The sequence below is a fragment of the Mytilus trossulus genome, chromosome 11 (genome assembly GCF_036588685.1).
Source record: "Mytilus trossulus isolate FHL-02 chromosome 11, PNRI_Mtr1.1.1.hap1, whole genome shotgun sequence".
NCBI lineage: Eukaryota > Metazoa > Mollusca > Bivalvia > Mytilida > Mytilidae > Mytilus > Mytilus trossulus.
Window position 1 is genome coordinate 7657787 of NC_086383.1, and position 23618 is coordinate 7681404.

The 23618-nt window shown below is 32.7% G+C and overlaps 1 protein-coding gene across 2 annotated transcripts in view; it reads left to right on the forward strand.

Annotated features, from left to right (window-relative positions):
• The window catches only part of LOC134690683 (structural maintenance of chromosomes flexible hinge domain-containing protein 1-like), an 82359-nt gene extending 71143 nt beyond the window's left edge, over positions 1–11216 (forward strand). The window contains exons 40-49 of one of the 2 annotated variants that reach the window (XM_063550680.1): positions 566–685; positions 1268–1353; positions 1940–2059; positions 4535–4636; positions 5576–5664; positions 6350–6456; positions 7106–7176; positions 8695–8866; positions 9671–9829; positions 10572–11216. In XM_063550680.1, the coding sequence (XP_063406750.1) occupies positions 566–685; positions 1268–1353; positions 1940–2059; positions 4535–4636; positions 5576–5664; positions 6350–6456; positions 7106–7176; positions 8695–8866; positions 9671–9829; positions 10572–11095 (1550 nt within the window). In that variant the 3' untranslated portion in view covers positions 11096–11216. Of the gene's footprint in view, positions 1–565; positions 686–1267; positions 1354–1939; positions 2060–4534; positions 4637–5575; positions 5665–6349; positions 6457–7105; positions 7177–7781; positions 7884–8694; positions 8867–9670; positions 9830–10571 lie in introns of those variants that run through there. The other variant, XM_063550681.1, reaches the window with a different exon arrangement.
• Positions 11217–23618: the final 12402 nt, after the last annotated feature.

A 23618-nucleotide genomic window follows, 5' to 3' on the forward strand; every position in this document is an offset into this window, starting at 1 on the left:
AGCAAAAACAATACGACACAGTCAGCTGCAAGAGGCCCTGAAATGACACATTTAAAATAATTTAAACAAGACAACTAATGGCTGGATCTATGTTCAAAGTAATGCATAACAGAAGACAGTCGTAATACAGCACAAAACAAGAACACACATTAAATTAGTTCTTTAAACAAATATGATAAACAGCAACATCCAGCAACCACTCAATTATAGGCCCCTGACTTTGGACATGCACATATAGAATGTAGCAGGATTAAACTAGTTTGAAGGCGCCAACCCTCCTTTAACCTGGGACAGTACAGCATAAGAACAAACTAAAAATCAGTTGAATTGGTCACATATAATGAGAGAATAATCTGTATTGATTTTGAGGTCACTAAGTCTTATCTTCAAGGTCAAAGTTATTATGTTTGTGTCTATGGGTTGCTGTTTGATTGATACACACCCATATCTCATTTGAATCAATCAAATAAAGATGATTGCATGCTGAAAATCTTTCGTTAGATAAAGTGAGACAGTTGAAAATTGCAGCATTATCATAAATCAAAATGAATTCTTTGTTTTTCAGATGCAAAGAAACAGTCACAAATGGCAACTTTATCCAAACACAGAGATGAACTTCAAACTGTGATCAGAACATACAAATCTTTGTTTGAAACAACTGAACAGCTGATCAAGGAACTCAAAAGTAGGGGTTGTAGTGTATTTGATAGGTTAAGATTGTAAAAGTTAAGAATGATGAAGATAAACATCCAAAACGAGCCTTATTCAAATTGGAACATTCTTTTGTGTGTTATTTACTGAAATGTCTCCCCATACTGTAAATGCAGAAATTATTGCGAGGTTTTTATTATTGCGAATAATGCGACTGAGTTGTAAACACAATAATTAAAACTCGCATTTTGTAGTATTTTAACTAAATTAAGCATGACTTTTCTCAACATCGTAAAAATTAAAATCGCATTCAAGTGTAAAATGACAAATTCGCAATAATAAATGCACGCAATAATTTCTGAATTTACAGTATTGGAAATGTACTCGCTCACAGGTTTTCTATTTTTTCGGAGGTATTTAGTGAGAATTTTTATAATTTAAACATCTTAATGAATAATGATGGCTACTGGCTTAACAAAGTTATTTACCATAAATGGAGGAAATTTTGCATGTAAATGCAAAGGAAAGTTGGTCTGATAAAGGAGGGAGGGATGACTTCATAGAGAATCAACAAAATATCTGACTATAGATATTTTTCTGTGTCTTTATTTGTTAGGTTCTGTACATGAGGCACAGTTAGAGGAGAACAGAATAAAGGAAGATTTACGACGACAGAAAATACCCCTTGTACAGTTACAAAGTGTGAGTTTTATATTGTACATTTATTCTTGAAAATACAAGTAAGTTTACCACAATTCCTACAGGTTCAAATTTGCTTCAAACAATGAAATGTCAAGTACCATTTAATATTTTAATTAAAGGGTCATCAATAAGGAATTAATGGCCGTTTATTAAGCATTACTATCAGTGTAAAAAAAATTGAGCATGAAAAAGGGGCAACAACACAACCACATAGCAGAAAACAGCGAAAGGCTACCAATGGGTTTGTAGGTCCATGACTTTAGTAATTTAAAAATTAAAAGTCCTGGGATCCACACAACCACATATATGCACTAATTTGAACTTCTGAACACCCCTAAGTATTGTAAGGCTTAAAAACCTTTCACATTATCAAACTGACATGACTATTAACAGTCATTTAATAGATTGTTTTGAAATTTTCAGTTTTTATAAATGTATATAATTAAAAAAAAATATAAAAACAAATATTCCTTAATTTGTCTTGTGGGCTTTCAAAGAAGAAACCTACTTTTAAGAATAAAATGATTGCTGATGACCTTCATTGCTTAACAGTTTTTCAGAATTTGAAATGTTACATATTTTAAAGGTTGATAGTGTAGATCGATTAATTTCTGAGAGAACTAGACAAAGAGAAAATATAATGACAGCTCCAAGGAGGATATGTTCACTTGTTACAGCTCCACAGGAACCACAAGTTCTAGGAAAGGTGAGCTTATTATTCATATGGTTACAGCTCCTCAGGAACCACAAGTTCTAGGAAAGGTGAGCTTATTATTCATATGGTTACAGCTCCACAGGAACCACAACTTCTAGGAAAGGTGAGCTTATTATTCATATGGTTACAGCTCCACAAGAACCACAAGTTCTAGGAAAGGTGAGCTTATTATTCATATGGTTACAGCTCCACAGGAACCACAAGTTCTAGGAAAGGTAAGCTTACTAAATACATAGGGTTCCAGCTCCACAGGAACCACAAGTTCTAGGAAAGGTGAGCTTATTAAATACATAGGGTTCCAGCTCCACAGGAACCACAAGTTTTAGGAAAGGTGAGCTTATTAAATACATAGGGTTCCAGCTCCACAGGAACCACAAGTTCTAGGAAAGGTGAGCTTATGATGTTTAATATGGTCCAAGCTCCACAGGAACCACAAGTTCTAGGAAAGGTGAGCTTATGATGTTTAATATGGTCCAAGCTCCACAGGAACCACAAGTTCTAGGAAAGGTGAGCTTATAAAAATTCATATGGTTACAGCTCCACAGGAACCACAAGTTCTAGGAAAGGTGAGACTATAAAATTCATATGGTTACAGTTCTATAGGAACCACAAATTCATGGAAAGGTAAGCTTCTTAAATACATATGGTTCAGGATCCTCAAAAACTACAAGTTCTTGGAAAAGTGAGCTTATTATTCATATGGTTACAACTCCACAGGAACCACAAGTTCTAGGAAAGGTGAGCTTATTATTCATATGGTTACAGCTCCACAGGAACCACAAGTTCTAGAAAAGGTGAGCTTATTATTCATATGGTTACAGCTCCACAGGAACCACAAGTTCTATGAAAGGTGAGCTTATTATTCATATGGTTACAGCTCCACAGGAAGTTCAAGTTCTAGGAAAGGTGAGCTTATTATTCATATGGTTACAGCTCCACAGGAACCACAAGTTCTAGGAAAGGTGAGCTTATTATTCATATGGTTACAGCTCCACAGGAACCACAAGTTCTAGGAAAGGTGAGCTTATTATTCATATGGTTACAGCTCCACAGGAACCACAAGTTCTAGGAAAGGTGGGCTTATTATTCATATGGTTACAGCTCCACAGGAAGTTCAAGTTCTAGGAAAGGTGAGCTTATTATTCATATGGTTACAGCTCCACAGGAACAACAAGTTCTAGGAAAGATGAGCTTATAAAATTCATATGGTTACAGCTCCACAGGAACCATAAGTTCTAGGAAAGGTGAGACTTTTATTCATATGGTTACAGCTCCACAGGAACAACAAGTTCTAGGAAAGGTGAGCTTATAAAATTCATATGGTTACAGCTCCACAGGAACCACAAGTTCTAGGAAAGGTGAGACTATTATTCATATGGTTACAACTCCACAGGAACCACAAGTTCTAGGAAAGGTGAGCTTATTAATCATATGGTTACAGCTCCACAGGAACCACAAGTTCTAGGAAAGGTGAGACTATTATTCATATGGTTACAGCTCCACAGGAACCACAAGTTCTAGGAAAGGTGGGCTTATTATTCATATGGTTACAGCTCCACAGGAAGTTCAAGTTCTAGGAAAGGTGAGCTTATTATTCATATGGTTACAGCTCCACAGGAACCACAAGTTCTAGGAAAGGTGAGACTATAAAATACATATGGTTCCACAAGAACTGCAAGTTCTAAGAAAGGTGAGCTTCTACAATTTATATGGTTTCAGCTCCACAAGGACAACAATAGATATAAAAAGGTGTTATATGAGTGCCAATTAGACAGCTCTCGATTCAAGTCACAAAATGAAAAGCAAACTAGTATATGTAAAAGTGTGGTCTTCAATAAGTTCATGGAAAGGTGAACAAATAAAGTTCTTATGGTTGAAGCTCCATAAGAACAACAGGTTTATAGAAAGGTGAGCTTATAAAATCAATGTGGTTCCATCTCCACAATAACCACAAGTTCTAGGAAAGCTGATGTTATAAAAATTATATGGTTCTAGCTCTGACAACAGAAACTGCAAACTCTCGAATTTTATGTTACTTATACAAGTGAGAGGTTTAGCTAGCTACAAAACCAGGTTTAATCCATCATTTTCTACTTTTATGCTTGTACCAAGTCAGGAATATGGCAGTTGTTATCCATTTGTTTTAAGCTTTTAATTGTGTCATTTGATTAGGGACTTTCTGTTTTGAGTTTTCCTGGGAGTTCGATAATTTTTGTAATTTGATTTTTCAGATAGTAAAGGCAAGGTTATAGAATTAGTAACTTGCATGTGTAGCCGACACAGAAATAGCTTGTGTATTCATATGTATATTTTATAGATAGAACATCTAGCATTGGTTACTGACACAGATCAAGCTTGTGTGTTCATATGTATATTTTTTAATGTTTTAGATCAGACATATTGCAGTAGTAGCTGACACAGATATAGCTCCTGTGTGCTCATGTTTATTATTGTATATATTTGTAGATAGGTCACTTGGCATTGGTAGCCGACACAGATATAGCTCGTGTGATGTCGTGGCACATGTCTTCAGATATGGATTGTGTGGTTACCTTCACAACAGATAAGGTAATGATACATCCAGTTGTCACCTACACAGACACCTGGGTTGGATTGAATAACAATGCATTTATGGATTTTATTTAAATTTTTCAAGTGATTTAGCCAGTTGAAATGCATTGCACCATACAAGGTTTTATGGAGAATTTAAAGGAATCTATAATTAAAGATATAAGAAGATGTGGTATGAGTGCCAATGAGACAACTTTCCATTCATGTCACAATTTGTAAAAGTAACCAATTATAGGTCAAAGTACAGTCTTCAACAAGGAGCATTGGCTCACACCAAACAGCAAGCTGTAAAGGGCCCCAGAATTACTAGTGTAAAACCATTCAAACGGGAAAACCAACTGTCTAACCTATATATAAAAAACAAGAATTAAGAAACACTTTTGAACCACATCAACATACAACGACTTCTGAACATGCCTCCTTACATATAGGCCTTGTGATGGATCGTTGATGAAAGGCCTCTTTCTTCAATCTATTTAAAAAGTTTGGTGTATTAAATGTTTCTTTTAGAATCAATTCTCTCTAACTTCTAGTGCTTTTCTTTCATCACTCCATTTTCTTGGCATTTGCACTGTATGTTCACCTAAGTTCTAATTGAAGGGCTTCTTGTCCATTCGTTTTTGATGCGTTTTGTTATTTGATTTTGCCATGTGATTATGGACTTTCCGAATTGATTTTCCTCTAAGTTCAGTATTTTTGTGATTTTACTTTTTATGATTATTACATATGGAAAAACTATTGGATAATTGAAGTAGGTGACCATTATTCAATATCAGTGCATTTCTAAACATTTCAATAAAGATAAATTATATTCTTTTTTAAAATGTCCTTATACATATGTTTTATAGTAAAACTGAAACATTCAATATATGAATCTTCTGTGTAATATGTTGTAACTATGAATGATTAAAATGTTTGATTTTAAATTTATTTCAGGCAAAGGAATTATACAGAAGAACAGATGGGAAACAACAGGTGCTTCCCCTGGATTCTATTTATAGAAAAACACTACCAGATTGGAATAAGTAAATATTTCACTTTCTATATTAACGCATTGAACTTAGAATTCAAAATACAAAATATGGAAAAATTTTACACATCAATAATTCTTGAAAAATTGTGTGCAATTCAATAGTATTATATATATTAGTTAAATAATGTGCACCTGAGTTTTTAATTTACCTGTTGATGCATATATAATCTCACACATAATGGCATTGTTTCAAGCTTCATGTGAGCATCTGTACATCACCTGTACATTGTGATGTGTTTTCCTATAAATTCTCCTCAACTTCCAGTTTTCTGAATACTTACACTTCCTTATAATTAATGATCATCAGGTGAAAAATATGGTTTGACTGCTAAAGAGATACTTTTCCACCAAATGACATAGAAGTTAGAAGTTGTAAGTCAACAAGTAGTTTATTTTCCATCTATGAGTTTGAATGTCGCTCTGGTATCTTTTGCCCCTCTTAAGCAATGAGCAATCCACTAGCAAGCCATATAAAGTCCTGACATAACAAATGTAAAAAAAACTTATGGTACGAAATGGATATGATAATCAGCAACAAATGTAAAGCTCTCGACTTGGGATTTAAGTTTCAAAAGGTTTATTCATACTGTTTAAAACCTAAAAGTATTGAACTGCACATATTGGTCCCTTTCTGTGGAATAGAATAATTTGAACCTCTACAACTTTGTTTTTTATAGACCATTACCACATATAAAACACAAAAGGAATTGGCGTCCTCCTGGGAACCCTATGTATGCCAGAGATCTCTTAAATTTCCCCAAAGAAGCAGAGTCTTGTAAAATAGGTAAGCTAACATATTGTCATTTATGTAGAAATGACATTCACTCTAATTTATTGATTATTATCAATTTATGCAATTTCTTTATTATGGAATGAAATTTTTTACTTGCCAAGTCTTTAATTAAAAGGAAATAATGTTGATCGTTGTGAGCCAAAGTGTGTTAAAGACTACTCTGACATTTAATGGTTGACTTTTACAAATTGTGACTTGAATAGAGAGAAAAATCATTGGCACCCATACCACATCTTCTTACATCTAATTAATATAAAAGTTAAAGTGTTGGCGAACTACAGTTGTTGCTTATTTGTCATTTTCTTATGTATAAAAAAAAGAAGATGTGGTATGATTGCCAATGAGACAACTCTCCACAAGAGACATAAATGACACAGACATTTACAACTATAATCAACGTACGGCCTTCAGTAATAAGCAAACCCAACAACCCATCGCCAGCTATATCAGGCCCCGAATCACAGATGTAAACCAATTCAAACAAGAACACTGACAGCCTAATTTATGTAAAAAATATGAACAAAAAAATATATATTACACATCAACAAACAACAACCACTATAATTTGCATTTATATAATTTATACTATGTTAACCATGAATGTAACATGTTGCTTACTTGCTATATTGTATATTTACAGTATTTGGTATGCTGTTAGGAGATACATTAATTTTAGACAATATAGATAGTGCAAACACATACAGGCAAGAGGTATAGTTAATTATCTTGGGTTTAAATTTATATTTTGTATATGTCTGTGTTGGACACAACTTTTATCCTTCAGTATTTCTAAAGATAATATATAAATAAGGACATGTGATATGATTGTCAACGTGAAAACTAACTGCCAAAGTTCAAATGAAGTGGATGTTAGCAATGATATACAACCATAAGGCTTCAACAATGAGAAAAACCTATATTGTGTGGTTTATGACCTCTGTCAGCTGACCTTGATCAACATGTCTAGGGAAGGTTAAGTTGAGACAGGTTTCCAAGTTTTTACACTGAGTAAGACTAGACTATTTGTTGTCTGCATATTAAAGTTACATACCAGTTAAGACAGGTTTTCATTTTATACAATTTTCAATTTAAAAATAATCCCATAAAACAGGTTTTAAGTGTAAAGAATTTTGTTGTTGTTCACAAAATTTTGTCAGTATCATATAGTTGTCTAGCAATAAGACTGATAGAATCACTTAATTATTCAGCTAATGATATTATATTGTATTTTAGTTAGTCAAGTTTTGCCATTGTCCCACCATACTAACAAGAGATGGTGACCGAGTTAGAAGTAATGATATTTTGTTGTATTTTAGTTAGTCAAGTTTTGCCATTGTCCCACCATACTAACAAGAGACGGTGACAGAGTTAGAAGTAATGATATTTTGTTGTATTTTAGTTAGTCAAGTTTTGCCATTGTCCCACCATACTAACAAGAGACACCGACAGAGTGAGAAGTAATGATATTTTATTGTATTTTAGTTAGTCAAGTTTTGCCATTGTCCCACCATACTAACAAGAGACGGTGACAGAGTTAGAAGTAATGATATTTTGTTATATTTTAGTTAGTCAAGTTTTGCCATTGTCCCACCATACTAACAAGAGACGGTGACAGAGTTAGAAGTAATGATATTTTGTTGTATTTTAGTTAGTCAAGTTTTGCCATTGTCCCACCATACTAACAAGAGATGGTGACAGAGTTAGAAGTAATGATATTTTGTTGTATTTTAGTTAGTCAAGTTTTGCCATTGTCCCACCATACTAACAAGAGACACCGACAGAGTGAGAAGTAATGATATTTTATTGTATTTTAGTTAGTCAAGTTTTGCCATTGTCCCACCATTCTAACAAGAGACGGTGACAGAGTTAGAAGTAATGATATTTTGTTGTATTTTAGTTAGTCAAGTTTTGCCATTGTCCCACCATACTAACAAGAGACACCGACAGAGTTAGAAGTAATGATATTTTATTGTATTTTAGTTAGTCAAGTTTTGCCATTGTCCCACCATACTAACAAGAGACGGTGACAGAGTTAGAAGTAATGATATTTTGTTGTATTTTAGTTAGTCAAGTTTTGCCATTGTCCCACCATACTAACAAGAGACGGTGACAGAGTTAGAAGTAATGATATTTTGTTGTATTTTAGTTAGTCAAGTTTTGCCATTGTCCCACCATACTAACAAGAGACACCGACAGAGTGAGAAGTAATGATATTTTATTGTATTTTAGTTAGTAAAGTTTTGCCATTGTCCCACCATACTAACAAGAGATGGTGACAGAGTAAGAAGTAATGGTAAATTTGGAGGATTAATGAATAAAGCTTTACCAATAGAAAAGTTACGAGGAGCTGTGTTTGGTGAACCATTACCTAACACCTTTGATGAGTCATCAACTCTGATTAGTAAGTTTATTTCCCAAAAAAAAATTATGAATCCTGAAAACAAGATTTTTTTCTTTGTGTTTTATGTGAACCAATAATTTTATTTTAAGTTCTAGTTGTAGTTTAAAATAAATATTAAAAGGGCATTTACTGTTCTCCATTTGGAGAAAGAATTATTTTGTGTGGTAAATTTGTATGTGATTTGAAAGGGAAACATAGGTGGGATCTTAATCCTCTTGACACCTCTACTCAGTCCTACTGTCAATGATTTCTATTTCAAGATAGTACTGACATTTAAAGTTCAAAGTTCACCTTTTCAGTATTGAAGCATTCTGGGTAATATCCTCAAAAGTGTACACCAAATGGATTGCTTGGTTCAAATCGTCCAAACCAATGCTGTGACACTTCCATCATTTTGGGGTACAAACATTAAATTAACAATAGTCCTTTAAATTCTAAAATGACCAATTGTGGAACAGCATAATTTCATAAGTGAAATACATCAAATGAGTGTGCTTAGGAACTATTTGTGTGTGTGAGGGAAGCAGGGGAGTGGGCTTGCAAGAGGATTGAAATGAATATCCTAGTCTCATAGAAAATAAAAACAGACAAAAGCCATAGGTTGTATGGAAATGAATATTATTCTCCACAAAATGCAAATTATAGATATGTTTCATATGTTTAAAATTTTGCAGCAGGGAATAAACAAGCCATCCTAGCATCATGTGAAAATATATATTCTAATAGGAAAAAATCCTTATTTTTGCCTCAGAAAATCAAATGATCATTCCATTCTCTCTGGATATCTATGAATTACAATTACAGGTACTGTACAGAATTATAAGGCAGCATTGTTACGTACACAGAGAGCCCAGGAGGAACTCCAAGAACAAGTAGACCATTATAAAGATGCTGAAATGCAGAGTAAACATAAAGAATGTCGGGAAGCTGAACAACAACTCAAAGATGTAGAGTATAAATTAGGTAAATGAAAATCCCTTACTGTAAATTCATCATTATCACCACAGATTTCTCAATTTTTGCACCATATAACCAGATTGCAAACTTGTTTTTCAGATTGAGCTGTTAAAGTTAATCATAGTCTTTTCCATTGCTTTATTTTAGGGGAGCAGATATATCATTTTGTGAGACTTTCTGTTAGTACCTTTATTTATCAATGTTTTTGTTGTTGAAAAACAAGTTAGAGTATTTTAATCCCTTCAATATAAAACTTGCATTTTACATTCTGATCACATTATGTTCGACTGCTTGTACACTGCAGGATCTTTTGCTTGTTGTAATGAACAAAACATTTTCATGTTTACTGTTTTGTTTGAATAAAGGCAACAGTATACTGCTGTTCAATAGTCATAAATTGATTAAAAGAAAATAAAATCTGGGTAACAAACCAAAACTATGAGAATCTTTTTTTTTTTTTAATTTTTATTACTTTCAAGGATTACAACAAATACAAAACCATGAGAGGAAACCAACAGGACAATAGAATCACTTAACTGCTTCAAAAACATACTCCAACCACCATTAAACAGTATTGATTGCTTTACAAACTTGAGGTATTGTTAGAATTTCATTTTTCCTGGAACACATGGACCACTCTTAGTCTAATATAATTTATGGAGAGATGTTGGTGAGAAACCTATCAAGACAAACCCTAAAATTGTCGTCAATGTTGTAACAAAATCAATCAGATTTTATTATTTTTAAGGTGTTACAATGCAGAATACAAGATCTATTCCTCCAAGTAGGCCTAACATACAGACAAAAACAAACAGTGATGCCCCTTCACCAAATAAAAGAGCTAGAACTTCAACAGTAACTCCACCACCGACCAGATCTGTTACCACTCCAACACCACCAACTAGATCTTCCGGAATTACCCCAACACCACCAACCAGATCCTCTGGAACTACTGCAACACCACCAGCCAGAGTTCCTACACCCTTGACCAGAGGATCAGGAAGTACTACTACACCCTCAACCAGAGGCACAGGAAGTACCCCATCTCCCTCAACCCGAGCCTCAGGAGGAACTGCTATGCCCTCAACCAGATCCTCCGGAGGTACTGCTCAGCCGTCGACCAGAGCCTCAGGGAGTACTCCAAATGTTCCTGAGGATGTTATAGTGATATCAAGTGCTTCAGCTACATCCGTTCCCTCTACACCAACAAGGCAAAGTAAAAGAATCTCATCACAGACGCCAACTTCAAATAAACGATTACGCAAAACATGATCCACCATTGAACTAAATATATCTTCATCTTACAAGACATGATCACATTATTCATGACACATGATCTGTGTGGCACACAGAGTAAGAATCTGTGGAAGGACTAAAAATTACTTTAAAATATCATCAATTGAATAAACATGAATTGTTGGAATAAGTTTTGCTGTATATGTAAAGGCTGTTCCTTTAATGCTTATATGGAAAGGCTGTTCTATTAATACATACTTAGTACCTAGGTGGAAATTTTAAAATTGGTTTACCACCTACATGTATAGTATCATTTTAACAATTGTCTCTTGCATTTTTACTACTAAAACGTCATTAACACAACCCATAGCTGAGATTTCAAAGTGCCTTTTTTGTCCTATGTTTGTTTTTATGGAACACTCCTAGCAATCAATTTTTAGTAAATTTGTAGAGAATTATTTTGGAATGTATAAAGAGTAAATACAGGATTTTAATACATTGAAACTGTCAGATTATCAGGTTTTCATTTCGGTTTTTCATTGGGAGGATAAAATAGACAGTAGGATTGCAGAATGTTGAATTTGTTATGTTTAAAAAAAATCAATATTTTGAAGCTATTCAAAAAAGGGTTTTACAATTAAGATGTGTGCTATCCTAGTAATAGTTCATTTTTGAATAAAAAGTCATTATTTGGAATATGTCTGTTTAAAATGTACAAAGATTTATGCAATGAATTGCTTTGACCAATACAATAAAAACAGTGAGTTACCTTTTAATAATTGAATTCTCTTACATAGAATTTAATTTAAGGATAGTTTTGCTTCAATATTTTAATCTGTAATATATGTTTTTTACCAGGGAAGTTGGTTTTATGTATGTGGGACTGTAATGGGGAACTTTTATTGTGGTATTCTAAGATTTTTTAGAACAGCTTCCACTTCATTATTTTTCTTGTCAATTATTCACTTTTTGTTAAACCCTGTGTTGACAAGCAATATATGTACATGATATAAGGAATAAACATGTTTTTTTGCCACAACCACTCTAGTAATTTAATATCCTTTTTCTTTGCTATACCAACTTCAATATTTATAGTGCATTCATTTATTTTAGTGGATAAAGGAAAACTTGTATGTTCGTGGATATTTAATATTGTGGTTTTGCAGAGGTCTGCATACAAGCCTATAGAAAATTTGTCCTTCATTGAACATTTAATTATGTGGTTAACCTGTACCCACGTAATCCACGAACATTTGTATCCAATGAATAATAATGAATCCACAGTAAATGAAAATACCATTAACCCTGTTGATACTGACATGAACATTTTTTTATTTTAAAGATATAACTATGTTTATTAAACAAATGAAATATTAAAATTTTCTTTTAACAAAAAGGTGTACTTTTCTTAGAGTTTCCTTTCCTACAGAATTGCAGTTGGAATTTCAAAATAAGTTGGGGTCCATTGTAGTTTATATACTTTTATAATGTGTCATTGAAACAACACGATGAATACAATTTTACTGCACCAGTTGCACATTTTGTCCACTGATTTTCATAGATACTGGAGGGAGAGTTATACTGTCTCTGATGTGGATTTTTAAGTGTTTAACACGTAAAAGTATTTTTAATGTTTTATTGTCATAAAGTAATTTTATTAACATATAATGTTGGTTTTGTTTTCATTTGAATTTAGTTTAATACTGGAACATTGGTAAAATATATACAATTTTTAAAAATGAATTGAATTGAGATTGCGTTTTATTTGATTATCATTAAGAAAGTAATTGTAATTATTATGTTATATGCTTATAAAGAAAAACTTCAGATATTATGCTAAAACTTAAACCACATATTTGTGTTATATTCCAGAAACCAAAATCTTAAAGTAAAACCAGTTTTGATTATTAAAACAATACTTATGCATTTCAGTCAGAATATATCAGTCTTGGTAGGGAGACCTGTCTTCATTAAACTGCTTCTTTTACTCAAAAGTGTCAGTTAAGTTGGTACCACACACCTTGACTAAAATTATTTGACATGTTTAATTTTTAAAAAAATTGACAAAGCAATTACTTTGATCCTTTGAAGAATATCAAAATGTTTAAAAAAAACAGCCACATTATCGAAAAAAAAATGGTTGGATATATAGCAGTTTGACAAACACTAATTTTGATCATTGAGAAGCTTCATATTTTCTTAACAATAGAACTTTATTAAAATGTTCAGCTGATTTTACAGAGTTATTTCCCTATAGGGTTATGTACAACCTTTGGTATAAAGCAGTGTTTAAATTTAATTTCATATCACATTAACATGTCACCAACTTGCTAAATATGTAATTTTTGCCACTGAACATACAAAGCACAGACACACACTGAGATTGATACCATTTGTTTGAGGAAAGATTCAAGATGTGTTCTTTTTGGTTTTGACAATGTTCTTTTATTATTGTAGTTTGTTACACTTCTGATCATTCTTGGCCATGCACAAAAAATTCATGAACCTAATTGCAATTATAATTCTAAATATTTAGATAAAAACTACTCCTGAAATACATGTGTTTTCTGCTCTTTAGTCAGGCTATTGTGTCATTGCCACATTCCCAATTTTATCTTGAAATATTTACTTTCTGCCAAAATTTTGTATTTATCCAATTGTACCATCATCACAGATACAAGTACCTGTTTTCCATTTTAATTGGAAAGTGTGTTGATTGAGGAATTGTATTATTTTTTATGTGAGCAGCCAGCACCCTTAATGTATAAAATACAGTCTTAAATTACAATTGATCAGAATTTCTGGCTGTTTTTTTTTAATTTTTCAATTTTAACTGTTGTTACTTTTGATTTAACCAAATGAAAATTTTATTGAAAATTAATAATAAACATGTACAAAAGTCATAGTGTCAATTTATATCATCTGCTTAAAGTTTGAATTTATATGTATATCAAAAAAGTACTAATCACAAAAATACTGAACTCAGGGGAAATTCAAAACAGAAAGTCCTCTTTTAATGAAATGACAAAATCAAACAAATGGGTAACAACGGTTATATTCCTGATTCGGTACAGGCATTTTCTTATGTTAAAACATAGTGGATTTAAGATGGTTTTAATTGATTTGATTTCTTTGTGCACGAGACTTTGTTTTTTTTATAACGGTTATTAAGTAAAGTAACTCAAAAAGTTGGGACAGCCTAAAAACAAAATGACAAATAAAATTTGTAAAAAATTTACTTAGAACAACTTTGCCCAAAGAAATTGATAGTAAGTGTTAGACCCCGTTCACACTAGGACTTTTTTATTGATTTAAACTAGACCGGTTCACTTTAGATCGGTTTATGGGCAAATGTGAATTCATTGAATCGATCTTCAATCGGTCTAAACTAAAACACCAGAAGAGGTAGTTTAGTTTGAATCGATCTAAAGTAAACCGATCTTATGTTAGATGTGAACGCAGGGATAGCGGGTATAGCGGCAAAACTATCTCAGAAGTACGTTGTTTAACCCACATTTCTCTGTTAAAAGACCTTTAAAACAAACTGTTAACATGTTGCCGTCGCCATAGCATAGATTTGCGAAATCTGTTTCTTCTTTTCTTATGTTGATTTTTTTCTTTGCAGGAACCGCAGTATTTCCGACATCGTGTTGTAACATTATTTTTTTTCAAAATTAAAGAAAACTGCAATAACACCAGGATCAATATTTTAACTTGTGATTCAAGAGAGACAATAACTTTATCCATTTTTTTTCCCCAAGTGTGTGTATCAGTGTATCAACACATGAATTTGATAAATCAGTTCTATTTATACACATTGTTTACAGTTTAACGGGCAAAAAGGTTAGATCGATTGCGTTTTTAATTGTAGTGTGAACGCAGTGGTTCAGATTAGACCGATAGAGATCGATATGATTAAAGATAATGTAAACTAACTGCTTTTATTTAGATCGATTCAAATAAGTTCGAAAAAAAAATGCTAGTGTGAACAGGGTCTTACACTTTTGTTTGGGGCTATTTGGGAATTACCATTCATTCTTAAGTACATTTAAGTATTTTAGATTTTAAGAAAAGTAAGAAATAAAAAAACAACTTTATGTATTCATGAGAATACTAAAATTTACAGACAGGAATAATAAGATACAAACCATACAGCTAGTTAAACAAGGATTTGGATAAATGTGACTGGGTTTGTATCACAATAATAAAGACTAGCAATCTCAAGTCATGGGCATAAGATTTGTATGCAGTTTTTGCTGTAGTTGCAATGTTTATTTTCAAATTCTGGTCTGTCATGTTGAAATTGCTATTATAAATGCATGCACTTATTTCTGAATTTATAGCATTGGGAATTGTATGCCTAAGATGATAGCCAAATGTATTATAATAGTATATTGTAAAAATAAAAAAATACTAGTTAAAAGTTCATTTTTATAAGAAACAAAAGAACAAAAAAGGGCATTTTTTTTTAAAAAGAACAAAAAACGGACAGATAAGTTTGAACAAGGATTTGTATAGTTAGAAGGATTGGAATCTCGTGAGCTATTGCGTAGACTGTAGTATAACATCTTATGCGACGCGAGACTTTGTGAGATTACCCGTGATGCATCTGGAAAATGCTAAACTAGCTCTGATTAATGGCTGACATTTGCATCACCTAAACAAACTGACACCCGATATGTAAGTATTACAATCCATATTTATCAAATTTTATGCTTAAAATAAGAAGTTCAAAATGGTTCTGGTGAAATAAATAACTTTTACGATCGCAGTAAGAGTACACGGCTCCATAGAATGAATTTGCATAATGACCGAAGTGACCTCACCCTATCCCGCCTATTGGGCGGTCCTAACATCATTTTCTATTTTTATACTTCTTCCTCAAAATACGGAGTTGAGTGAAAAAATTTACATTTTCTGAAAGGTATATGATTTGTTCGTGTATTGAGTAAATTTCGTAGTGATTGATGCATTAGTTTTCCTAATTTTCCCGTTTCTTTGAGCTGATTACAACAAAAATGGCGTTCTGGAGCGAAAATGGGGGTGGCTTAGGAAAAATGAATAAAGTTCTTCAATTGGCCTAGATTGATGTTCAAACTAGTTTATAAACGTAAAACATTAGTGTTAAAGTGTATAGAGGAAAGCTCAAATCGCTAAATAAGGTAATTGTGATACTTTTCTGTCTTGAAAAATCAATGTGGTTCTCAGATGCATCGCAATTTACCAGGCCTAAATTGGGAGGGGATCCAGTTGTCATGATACTTCCTTCCTGCTTCAACTGAAATGAAACCGTTAAACCATGTGTTTTGAAGTAGTTGACCGTCAATTTTAACAAGCCATGTTCCATGGAAAACACCATAGTTGCATGGATGGTAAGCTTTTCAAATGTTCATCCCAATGCCGGCAACTGACCTCCCTAGTAAATCAAGTTGACGTTGTGTACAAATGAATGACATAATGTACTTTTTTACTGATTAATACACCAACAGAGCTCATCTGCTTAAATAATGCATAGGTAGTGCTGTTTTTGTCTTCATTATAAATCATTACCACCCAGCTTTATTATGCATGGTATTGTTGTGGACTCCCTTCATCTCTATCTGTATATACCACATACATGTACATATCACATGCATTAATATTACAAGTTAAACATTTTGTACAAGACTACATTATTTTCTTCTTAAACAGCATCAAATTATACATTAAAAAGGCCTTGCAAGATGTTTTCCTGCAACAGTGCAGTGGCGGATGCAGGAATTTTCGAAAGGGGGGGTGCTAGCCCAGGGCAAAGGGTGGGGGGGTGCAAAACATATGTCCAGATTCAAATGCATTGATCTGCCACTATACAAATCCTTGGTTTGAATAAGGAGGTAAATGTTAACAGATGTTGAAATCCTCTTAACAGGGAAGAGACAATTAATTGTTAAAAAAAATTGGATGAATCTCATGAAATCAAAATGTTGCGATGCCTTCGTCACATGACTTGTAAATTAGCAATGTTACAATCAGTTTAAATAATATAAACTGTACCAATTTTATACGGTTTTGAATATCCCTCTTGTATCTTTCTCCTCTCTTTTTTGACATTTCGGCGTCTGTCAATTAGTTTGTGATAGTAACATTTAATCATGTGTATGTAATTTCGATTTTAGTCTTTTTGTCCTATAGCTCGGATTTGAGGAACTTTAGTGCTGCTAACGAAGTCTACATAGTGTGAACAAGCACAAACATAACGTATTTGTTTTACATTAGATATCCATTTAACTAAGTTTAATACACCGAATTTCTACACTAGAAAATGCTTGCACCAATAGTCCATTTGCAAATTCCCGCAACTGACCCTGTGTCTAGAGACCTTTTTAGCTCACCTGACCTGAAAGGTCAAGTGAGTCGTCTTGAGTCGATTTTTGTAAAAGTAACTTTTACAAAAATCTTCTCCTCTGAAACTACTGGGCTTAATTCTACCAAACTTGGCCACAATCATCCTTGGGGTATCTAGTTTTAAAAATGTGTGGCGTGACCTGGAAAACCAATCAAGATGGCCGCCGTGGCTATAAATAAAACACAGGGGTAAAATGTATATTTTGGCTAATATCTTTGTAACCAAAGCATTTAGAGCAAATCTGACATGGGGTTAAGTTGATGATCAGGTCAAGATCTATTTGCCCTGAAGTTTTCAGATGAATTGGACAACCTGTTGTTGGGTTGCTGCCCATGAAATGGTAATTTTAAGGACATTTTGCAGTTTTTGGTTATTATCTTGAATACTATTATAGATAGAGATAAACTGTAAACTGCAATAATGTTCAGCATAGTACGACCTACAAATAAGTCAACATGACCAAAATTGTCAGTCAACACCTTAAGGAGTTATTGCCCTTTATAGTCAATTTTTAACAACTTTTCTTCATTTTTTATAACTTTTCTAAAAATCTTATTTTCTAAAACTACTTTGCCAAATTTAATCAAACTTGGCCACAATTATCATTGTGGCTTATAGTTTAAAAAATGTGTCCGATGACCCAGTCTACCAAACAACATGGCTAAAATTGGAACATAGTGGTAAAATGCAGTTTTTGCTTTATATCTTTGAAACTAAGACATTAAGGGCAAATCTTTCAAGATTTAAATGTCCATCATAATAAGATATATCCCCACATAAATTTTCAGATGAATCTGACAACCTGTTGTTGGGTTGCTGCCCAAAAATTGGTAATTTTAAGAAAAATTTGCAGATTTAGGTTATTAACTTGGTTATTTCAAATATTTTGGCCACGAGCATCACTGAAGAGACATGTATTGTCGAAATGCGCATCTGGTGCAACAAAATTGGTACCGTTGATTTTATTGAATACTATTATAGATAGAGATAAACTGTAAACAGCAATAATGTTCAGCAAAGTAAGATCTACAAATAATTTCAGCATGATCAAAATTGTTAGAGGACCCTTTAAGAAGTTTTTGCCCTTTATAGCCAATATTGAACAACTTTTCTTCATTTTTGTAACTTGTATAAAAATCTTTTCTAAAACTACTTGGCCAAATTTAACCAAACTTCGCCACAATCATTATACTAGGGTATTTATTTAAAAAAAAAAAGTGTATAATGACCCCGCCTACCAACCAAGATGCCCGACATCAGTAAATACAGTAACAGGTGGGCGACACAGGCTCTTGAGAGCCTCTAGTTTTTAGTTGTCTCCTGTATGAGGGAAGTTAATTTTTATCAACAATGGAGGGCTAGCAGAAAGAGCAAATTTATTTGTAAGTAATCTGTAAGGTTTTTTAATCTTAAAATTACATTTATTTGTTGTTTAGCTAAATACTTACGCCATCAGAAATTATTTTTCATGAAAAATGAGTTAAACCGCCGATACACCATTTTGAATTCATCATACTTAGCAATGGCAAAAGCCAATATTGTCTGGTAAAGAACCTGTTTAGGATTGAAAAAGGGACGTGATTTGTTTGGACTTTTCAGGAATATGAAAGTTGTACATTTGTTTGATGTGATTAAGCTTTTGATTTTGCAATTGGATTAGAAACTTTCTATTATGAACTTTACTCGGAGTTCAGTATTTTTATACCACCGCAAAAAAAAACATTTTTTTTGTCGTATATTGGTATCACATTGGCGTCCTCGTCGTCGTCCGAATACTTTTTGTTTTCTCACTATCATTTTAGTTTAAATTAATTTTAAACACAAAGTTTATTACCATAAATGGAAGGTTGGGATTGATTTTGTAAGTTTTGATCCCAACAGTTTAGGAATTAGGGCCAAAAAGGGCCCAAATAAGCATTTTCTCGGTTTTCGCACTATAACTTTAGTTTAAGTATAAGAAATCTATGAAATTTTGAAACAAGGTTTATGATCCCAAAAGGCAGGTGGGGATTGATTTTTGGAGTTTTGATTCTAACTGTTTATGAATTAGGGGCCAAAAAGGACACAAATAAGCATTATTCTAGGTTTTTGCACAATAACTTCAGTATAAGTAAATAGAAATCAACGAAATTTTAACACAAGGTTTATGAACACAAAAGGAAGGTTGGGATTGATTTTGGGAGTTTTGGTTCCAACAGTTTGTTTGATATCATCAAAAATTTAATAATTTGGGTTCTTTGATATGCCGAATCTAACTGTGTATGTAGATTCTTAATTTTTGGTCCTGTTTTCAAATTGGTCTACATTAAGGTCCAAAGGGTCCAAAATTAAATTTAGTTTGATTTTAACAAAAAATGACTCCTTGGGGTTTTGATATGCTGAATCTAAAAATGCACTTAGATTTTTTATTATAGACCCAGTTTTCAAGTTGGTCCAAATCGGGGTCCAAAATGAAACTTTGTCTGATTTCATCAAAAATTTAATAATTGGGGTTCTTTGATATGCCAAATCTAACTGTGTATGTAGATTCTTAATTTTTGGTCCCGTTTTCAAATTGGTCTACATTAAAGGTCCAAAGGGTCCAAAATTAAACTAAGTTTTGATTTTAACAAAAATTAAATTCTTGAGCTTCTTTGATATGCTGAATCTAAACATGTACTTAGATTTTTTGATTATGGGCCCAGTTTTCAAGTTGGCTAAAATCATGATTCATAATTATTATATTAAGTATTGTACAATAGCAAGAAATTTTCAATTGCACAGTATTCAGCAATAGCAATAAATCTTCAATTGTACAGTATTGTGCAAAAGCAAGAAATTTTCAATTGCACAGTATTGTTCAATAGCAAGAAATCTTCAATTGCACAGTATTGTGCAATAGCAAGAAATTTTCAATTGCACAGTATTCAGCAATAGCAATAAATCTTCAATTGTACAGTATTGTGCAAAAGCAAGAAATTTTCAATTGCACAGTATTGTTCAATAGCAAGAAATCTTCAATAGCACAGTATTGTGCAATAGCAAGTATTTTCAATTGCACAGTATTGCGCAATAGCAAGAAATATTTAATTGTGCAATGGCAAATAATTTTCAATTGTAGTTATCTTTCTTTGTTCAGAATAGTAGTTAGTCAACTTTTAATAAACAATGTATTTTCACTTTTACTACCAACTGATAAATTCAAACAATCTTTACCATTCAGTAATAACAAGCACTTTTTTACATTTTAATATTTTATGATGTATTTAAATGAGCAGTTATTGCTGCAAACTCCATTAGAAATTTGAATTGAGATCCGTTTTGGAATAAGGGAAAGGGGATGTGAAAAAAAATTGGTGGGGGTGGGGGTTCAATTTTTCTCATTTCAGATTTCCTGAATTAAAAGAAAATTTCTTCAAACATTTTTTTGAGAGGATTAATATTCTACAGCAAAGTGAATTGCTCAAAGGCAATTTTTTTTTTAAATTCATTAGACACATTCATTCTGTGTCAGAATTCTATGCTGTGTCAACTTTTTAATCACAATCTAAATTTAGAGCCAAATCCAGCTTGAATGCTGTGCCCATACTTGCCCCAACCGTTCAGGGTTTAACCTCTGCGGTCGTAAAAAGCTGCACCCTGCTGAGCATCTGGTTGTGATTATTATTATTTTATTTTTTGGGAGTGGAGTCTCTTGTTGAGAGATGTCTCAACAGAAATCAGTCGACTTCTTATTCGATATAAAAACGCCATACGACGGAGTTCAGTTTTTGCTACTTCTAAGAAATGACAAAATCATTATGTTGTGTGTGGCATATGTATTAAATTTTATTCCTGGTATCTATGATGAGTTTATCTATCATAAAAAGAAATAGTTTGAGTTGCATCTGTGTCAAAATTGAAAGAAGATCGAGATATGGAGCAGACCTACCTTCTTCGGTAGTATTTTACATAGAGATTAATACGTGGCCTTTTCCATATCAGCCTGGGTATCATCCCGAGACCCCCATATCAGCCCGAGACGTAGTCGAGGCGCTGATGTGGGTCGAGGGATGATACCCAGGCTGATATGGAAAAGGCCATTTATTAATCGCTTTATCATATACTTCCGACAATAGTTTTATGTAAGGCAAAAAAAACAGTCAAAAATGTTATAAAGAAGTTAAGTTATCAATCCAATATACTATGATTGTCAAACAACACCATCATTACCTTCATATACATGTATATGTACATTGTATGGTTACATTTCCTATAGAGGCATTTTGAAACATTGAATATTTGGAAGAGTTTCATGATCATTATTACTCCATGTTTGTTGTACTATAAAATGATTCATAATTGCCAATGGCATTTGCTAGCAAGTACTAAACTATCCCCACAAAAGTTCCCGTAAATTTTGACGTCGTCATCAATATCTGACGTCACAATGGAAAAATAAACAACCGATACCGGAAACTCCGGAAGTAACTTGCACGGGAAGCACTGTTATGGGTTTTTGCACGAGACGCCCCTGATATGGGTTATCAGACCGGGCTGATATGGGTTATCAGCCTGGGTGGGAAATTATGGCTTGTGTACTTCCGTTCGTTACACATATGCAAAAGCTATCATATTAATGCTAAGTATATGATGAATATTACAAGGATATATGAGGCGTAAAACACTGAGTGAAATATGGGTAATTGAGTATTGATATCTCACTCTGGAATTTAAAAGAGAGATTTAACTAGCTATTAACATAGGTTAAATCCATCATTTTCCATATATGAAAATACCTGTACCAAGTCGGGAATATGATAGTTGTTTTCCATTTGTTTGATGTTTTTGAGCTTTCCATTTTGCTATTTGCTTATATAATTAGAGACTGTCCGTTTAGAATTCTCCTCGGACTTCCGTGTTTTTGTTATTTCAAATTTCAAACTATTTTGTCGGGTCAAATTTTTCTTAAGGGCATACGATACAGTTACAGGGAAGGTAATGACGTTGCTAACGTAATTTGTTATTTTCGCGACGTCAAACTATGACATATCGAGAAAAGATGCATTTTTCGTTTGATTTTTATCATTTAAACCGATTTAATTTGAAAACGAGTTCATTGACCCCTATTTTTCAAAACGGCATTTTGTTTCATTTTGCAGGGAGATCATGTGACCCAAATTTTATAAAACTGTAAATAGAGGATTTTTTTTAAATTTTGATAAACATGCAGTAAAAAATGACGTTTTTTCCCTCAATTCATGAACATTTTATAAATATGAGGTATTTCTGAATAAAAATTGCATATGTTTTTAGGATATTTATAAAATACAGAAATTACCGATTATTTAACAAAAACAATTTGTGTTTATCTTTTATAACAAAAAAGTTATGTCTTTCTTTCGAAAAAGAAATTACGGCCACAAATGTGAATTTTGGGCAAATATACAAAATTTCGACCTCATTTTACTCAAAAAATAGCACATGAAGGTATATTTTTTTATTACATATTTGATCTAATCAGGTAAAAAATAGCCTATCTGCAAATTTTCATGAACTTGTAAAAACAGGATCAAAACTGTATCGTATGCCCTTAAATCAAACAAGATTTGATTATCTATGTTTCATACGTTAAAAAGAGAAAATAAAAGTTAACAAAAGGAAAAAGGAAAAAGAAGTAGTTTTATACCCTTGACGAAGTGGAGGTGATCTTTTATCCCAAACCTTCCTCTTTTAATCTTAATCAATAGTTAAACAACAGAACATAATATACAATATTATAAGACAAATACTTAATCTACTAAAATCATAAATAAATAAATTCATCGTAGATACAATGATTAAAACAATATGATAGATGACAAAACACATAATAAGCTCATATTAAAGAATGTTTATAGTTCTCTTGTAAGCACGGTCAATGTATTTAATTGCTGACAAAAAAAAACCACACCAATATTAACTTTGTGTTACATCGATAGAACATTTCATTAAATCAACCATTTTCATAAGAAAAAGTCTGGAACAAGCCAGGAATATGACAGTTGTTATCTATTCTTTTGATGGTTTTGCTATTTGACTAGGGACCATAAGGTAACATCAATGACTGTAAAAGTACTTTTATTCGTGGTGGAGCAAAATTAACATGATCGTGTGTTTTTAAATTCGTTGATTTTTGTTTTTTAAAGAAATCAAAGAGATTTGCATGATTTTAGT